At 42.5% G+C, this 6,000-nt stretch overlaps 1 protein-coding gene across 4 annotated transcripts in view; it reads right to left on the bottom strand.

Annotated features, from left to right (window-relative positions):
• CBFA2T3 (CBFA2/RUNX1 partner transcriptional co-repressor 3) overlaps window positions 1-6,000 on the bottom strand; it is a 97,805-nt gene that overhangs the window by 16,009 nt on the left and 75,796 nt on the right. For 2 of the 4 annotated variants that reach the window (XM_077451075.1, XM_077451078.1), the window contains 2 exons: window positions 5,913-5,984; window positions 1,296-1,486 (listed from right to left, as the gene is read on the bottom strand). In XM_077451075.1, coding sequence (XP_077307201.1) covers window positions 1,296-1,486; window positions 5,913-5,984 — 263 coding nt within the window. Of the gene's footprint in view, window positions 1-1,295; window positions 1,527-5,912; window positions 5,985-6,000 lie in introns of all 4 variants that reach the window. The other 2 variants (XM_077451079.1, XM_077451082.1) reach the window with 2 other exon arrangements.

Below are 6,000 nucleotides of genomic sequence, written 5' to 3'. Positions count from 1 at the left end.
GGGGTGGAGAAAAAGGATGGTGCTTGGAGGTGGGTAGGTGGTGGAGACCAAGGACTGTGCTCGGAGGTGGGAAGGGGATAGAGACAAAAGACGGTGCTCTGAGGTGGGTAGGGGGTGGAAACAGAAGATGGCGCTCGGAGGTGGGTAGGGGGTGGAGACAAAGGACCATGCTCGGAGGTGGGTAGGGGGTGGAGATAAAGGACTGTGCTGAGAGGTGGGAAGGGGATAGAGACAAAAGACGGTGCTCTGAGGTGGGTAGGGGGTGGAAACCGAAGATGGTGCTCGGAGGTGGGTAGGGGTGAAGACAAAGGATGGTGCTTGGAGGTGGGTAGGTGTGGAGACAAAGGACGGTGCTCGGAGGAGGGTAGGGGGCAGAGCCAAAGGACCATGACAGAGTTGGGTTGGGGGTGGAGACCAAAGAATATGCTCAGAGGTGGGTAGGAGGAGGAGACAAATTATGTTGCTCGGACGTGGGTAGGGCGTGGAGACAAAAGACAGTGCTCGGAGGTGGATAAGAGGCGGAGACAAATGCTGATGCTTGGAGGTGGGTAGGGGAGAAGACAAAGGATGGTGCTCGGAGGTGGATAGGGGGTGGAGACAAAAGACGGTGCTTGGAGGTGGGTAGGGGTGAAGACAAAGGATGGTGATCGGAGGTGGGTAGGGGATGGAGACACAAGACAGTGCTTGGAGGTGGGTAGAGGGTGGAGATAAAGAATGGTGCTCGGAGGTGGGTAGGGTGTGGAGACAAAGGCCGATGCTCGGAGGTGGGTAGGGGGTGGAGACAAAAGAAGGTGCTTAGAGGTGGGTAGAGATAAAGAACGGTGCTCGGAGGTGGGTAGGGAGTGGAGACAAAGGCCGATGCTCGGAGGTGGGTAGGGGGTGAAGACAAAGGATGGTGCTCTGAGCTGGGTAGGGGGTGGAGACAAAAGACAGTGCTTGGAGGTGGGTAGAGATAAAGAACGGTGCTCGGAGGTGGGTAGGGAGTGGAGACAAAGGCCGATGCTCGGAGGTGGGTAGGGGGTGAAGACAAAGGATGGTGCTCTGAGGTGGGTAGGAGTGGTGGACATGGGGTGACTTGGACAAGAGTATCTGCACCCTGCCTATTTCAATCTGTGTTTAATATCCCCAAACTGGAGTTTGAAAGGCTTTAAGCAAACTGCTTTGAAAACGCTGTGGAAAAAGCTCGCAGTTCACACTACGGTTATACAAGCTGAAGCACGTGTGTGCACGAAGCCCAATAGCAAGTCCTTTTCAAAAGATCTCTTGCCTCCTACTTAGCTCCTCATGGGCGTTACCTCACTTGTGTCCTCCTGCTGGTTGATGACAGAGACGGCGTCCTCCGATGCTTGCCGCTTTGCCTCCGCCAGCGCTCGCTCCATTTTGGCTCTCTCTAAAGTGATGAGGTCGTGAGCCTTGCGCTCCGCTTCCGACACGGCCTTCTGCAGTTCGGACATGGCCTGCCGCTTGACGTCGTTCACCGCCTCCTCTGTGCGGGCAGAGAGACAGCTCAGAGGTGAAGATGAGCCCTGGGAGGGGGTACTCAGGTGAAGGAGGGGTTTAATGATTTAGGTCTATGCCCTACGCTGCAGCTAAACTTTGGCCACCAAAGCTAGTGACGGGCAACGAGCAGATCTGTTGGCCGCTATGGAATAAGAAGGTCCAGCATGTCCTGGCAGCTCTCTCTGTGTGTGACTCCATACACACCTTGGCAGGCAGAGCATGCTGGGGCTTGTAGTTCTACAACCACCAGCGATCTACTGGTTTGCCTATCATGGGGCCATAACACTGAGTGCTAACAAAGCTACAGAACCAGAGAAGGTGCCCAAATAATCTACAATCTACATTCTACCCACTGGTCACCAGTACAACCCTCTGTATGACATCCATTATTGTAACACGGCTTAACCAATCAGCATTTGGGCCCAAAAGTATACCTGATTGTTTCCTGGTAATGCCCCCCCCCCCTTCTCAGTACCAGCAGACTGTACTTACACTAGGTACATTTAAAAAATACAGTTAAAGAGTAACTCCACTTTTGTTGAGAATAAACTCCACCCCCGGGTGATCTCTGTACATTGCAGGGATTGTAAGAAACTTTGTTGCAGATTCCTCCCTTTTGTTACACTGAAGAAATAGCTGTTTGTTTCTCTGTGTCCATGTGCTCAGTGAATGTGAATAGGAGTGAATTATCAATCAGCTGCTGCACCTGCAGGGCTCTAAACAGGGCTGGACAGGGACAAAAATTTGGCCCTGGACTTCATCCAGACCGGCCCACTTTAATTTTGCAAACACACAAAAAACAGTATATAAACTGTACGCAATTGCGGAAAAAAGCCCCTAGAGAGCCCCTCCTTACATCAGGGTCCCAAGAGAGCCCCTTCTTACATCAGGGTCCCCAGAGAGCCCCTCCTTACATCAGGGTCCCTATATAGCCTTCCCCTACATCAAGGTCCCCAGAGAGCCCCTCTTACATCAGAGTTCCCAGAGATCATCCGCCTTACATCAGGGTCCCTAGAGAGCCAACCCCTTACATCCAGGTCCACAGAGAGCTCCCCCTTACATCAGGATCACCAGAAAGAGGGCAGGTAGTGGGCCGGGACCCTGTGGTTGGGGACTCCTGGACTGACTCTGGGCTATGGGCCCCAGATTCGGGGCTATAGCCCCAAAAGTCCCCCCCAGCGATGCCACTGGCTGTCACTGAAACCGGTCCACTGAGCCATCGGCCCACCGGGAAACTCCCTATAGTCCCTATGGCCAATACATGCCTGGCTCTAAAGAGGAAAGCAGCATGGTCTGCATCCCTTTAGAAGTGATTTCCCTTTAAGAGAAACTCACCAAATATTTTTTTTTTTTTTGTTGCAGGAGATGCCCAAAAATCTGACTTGTATCTTAGTGGGAAAATCAGTTGAGCCAATCACACGAGCAGGAAATGACATATCTAGGGGGAGGGCGCTCTGTATATCATCTGTGTACAGAGCGCCTCCAGGTGGTCATATTACATTACACAGAAAATGACAGCGGCTGCAGATTGAAAAGGGAATTTTTAATAACATCCAATTACAGTATGATGTGTGTTGTAATTTTACGTGCTAGATTATTTTGTTTGTTTTATTTTATTTTTCCCACAAAAATGGAGTTATCCTTTGACATTTATTAACAAATCTGCATTTTTTTTTTTAAATATATCATGGAAACCAGCTTTAAATATCCAGGAAGCCAAGCCTCTAGTAAGAAATGTGAAGCTAAATCAAAGAAACACATAGACATGTGCACTGCCAAAAAATCTGTTCGTTTTCGTTTAAATTTTTTTTTTATCGGGTCATTCGTTATGATCGGAATTTGTTATTTTGAATTCATTTGTAAAATTCGAAATCCGAAAACTTGGAAATTCTAAAATCCGAGATTCAGAAAATTGGGAAATAAGAAAGAAAATGCTAAAATTCAAAAGAAGGAAAATCCGAAAATAAGAACGAAATTTTGAAAGAAACGAAAATCCGAAAAGCAAGAACGAAAATTTGAAAATCTGAAAATTCAAAATAACTAATAATAACTAACTATTAAATTATATGTATTGGAATTTCCTTCCAAATTTAGCTGTTAGTGAACGTAACGAATACGAATTTATCCGAAATGACGAATTATCCGAAATGACGAATTATCCGAAATGACGAATTATCCGAAATGACGAATTATCCGAAATGACGAATTTCGTATTTAAACAAATGGAACATAACAAATGAATAATAATAAATAATAATAATACAACGTTTTTATTATTATTTATTATTATTAATTCATTGCGTTCCATTCGTTTAGATGCGGCATTCGTTATTTCGGATAATTCGTAAACGTCAGATAAATTCGTATTCGTTACGTTCACTAACAGCCAAATTTGAAAGGAAAATCCAATACTTATAATTTACGTTATTATTAGTTAGTTATTATTTCAAATATGCAAACCGTAAATATAACACCTTAAAATTTTGCACATTCAAGGTGTTAATATTTACTGTTTGCATATTTGCACAACTTTCTACTATATACAAGCAATATGGATTAGCGCTGCACTTAATATTCTCCAATATCCACTCAATTTGATTGTAGCGTTTGCAGCTTTTCCTTAATCTGTCGAGTAGCGCAGCGTATATTTTGAAATGTAGTTATTAATTCAGATTTTTTTTTGAATTTTCGGATTTTTTGAATTTCTCGATTTTCGAATTTTGGAAAAATTTGTTAAACAGGATTTTGTTCGAATATTTCTGAATGAAGGAATTTGTTCGAATTTCGTTGAAAAACTAATTCAGAACGAAACAAATTGCACATATCTAGAAACACACACACACACAAAAAATAAGGTTTCCTGGCTAATAAAGTTGCTAAAGAATATCCTAATGTACTTAATTTTCAGCAAGACATTGGGGGGGGAGATTTACCAAAACTGGGGAGAGCAAAATCTGGTGCAGCCAATCAGCTTCTAGCAGCTTGTTTTTTTTTTGTTAATTTTTTTTTTCTCTTATTTATTATTTTTTATTAAGAGAAATAAAAATGTTTTTGATACAAAACAGAGTCTATTGGGCATAACCAGGCTCAATAAATTTTCCCATTTCATTTCAATTCTCTTCTTTATTGAATCAAATCTTTTTTATTATTTTATATGAAAACAACATTAAAACAATACAGACAAACTATACAAACAAAAGCACACCAACCACAAACAAAATAAAAAATAAATAAAAAATTCTCTTCTTTATTAAAACACATAATTTTCCTATTACAACTTATAAAAACAAACAACACTGACTAAAAACAAAACAACATAAAAAAATAAAAATAAAAAAATATATATATTATTCCCAAGAATATTATGACATCATAGCAGCATTTTATTATTATCTTCAGCTTGTTGAATGAAGCTTTGACAATAAAACCTGGAAGCTGATTGGTTGCCAATGCAAAGCTGCACCAGATTCTGCACTCTCCAGTTTTAGTAAATCAACCATTTAGTTTTAAATGACTGCCGGGTCCTCCTCAGGGGGACACCAACCAAAAACGCAGTAGGAAAACGCACTACTTCTCTTTATTAGATATGACATTCACTACAAGACACGTGCACTGACAAAAAAATGTGTACATTTTTCGTTTCATTCGTTCTTTTGCTATTTTCGTAAATTCGAAAAATTCGGATTTCGTAAATTTCAGAATTTTCACATCTCCGAATTTCAAATTTTCGAATTTCGATTTTCGGAAATTCAGAAATTCAAAATTTGGAAATTCAGAAATTCGGAAATTTCGAAAATTCGAAATCCAGAAATTCGAAATTCCGAAATTCGAAAATTCGAAATCCAGAAATTCGGAAAAAAGGAAAAATTCAGAAATTAAAGAACTTGTCAAAAATTCGTTAAAAAACGAATTCGGAACTAAAGTAATTGCACTTGTCTACAAACTATGTCCGTTGCATTCTCACAACTCCTATTCATTGCAACGGAAGTCATGATGGTCAATCTATAGAGGGAAATGATGAGCCGCCATCATGATTACATAGCGGATTTCTTGCTGGACAGCTACCAAAAGCTAAAAAAAAAATATTTTAATATTGTACACACTATGGGGGGGGGGGGGGGATTTAGTGAAACCGGAGAGTGCAAAATCTTGTGCAGCTCTGCATGGTAGCCAATCAGCTTCCAGGTTTTATTTGTCAAAGCTTCATTGAAGAAGCTGATTGGCTGCCCTGCACAGAGCTGCACCAGATTCTGGGTGCTCCAGTTTTAGTAAATCTCCCTCTATATGGTGGGACCTCGGCATTATTTCTATCTATGGAATAAGATTTAGTGATGTCATCTGGACACCCCCTGTTGTTGGGGGGGGGGAGGGCGCCTATCACTTGTCTTGGGTGCCCCCAGGATATAACTCACCTGCCTTCCTCCAGATCTCCTCAGGCATATAGCCAGCCGGCGGCGGCCGATGTAGGAAGTCTCTTGATGGCTCTAAAGGAAAAGAAAA

This window comes from Lithobates pipiens, unplaced genomic scaffold, assembly GCF_037356315.1.
Source record: "Lithobates pipiens isolate NorthernLeopardFrog02 unplaced genomic scaffold, aLitPip1_a1.2 Scaffold_10, whole genome shotgun sequence".
In the NCBI taxonomy this organism is placed as follows: domain Eukaryota; kingdom Metazoa; phylum Chordata; class Amphibia; order Anura; family Ranidae; genus Lithobates; species Lithobates pipiens.
Note: the sequence above shows the minus strand (reverse complement) of the source record. Positions and strands in the feature narration are given on the sequence as shown.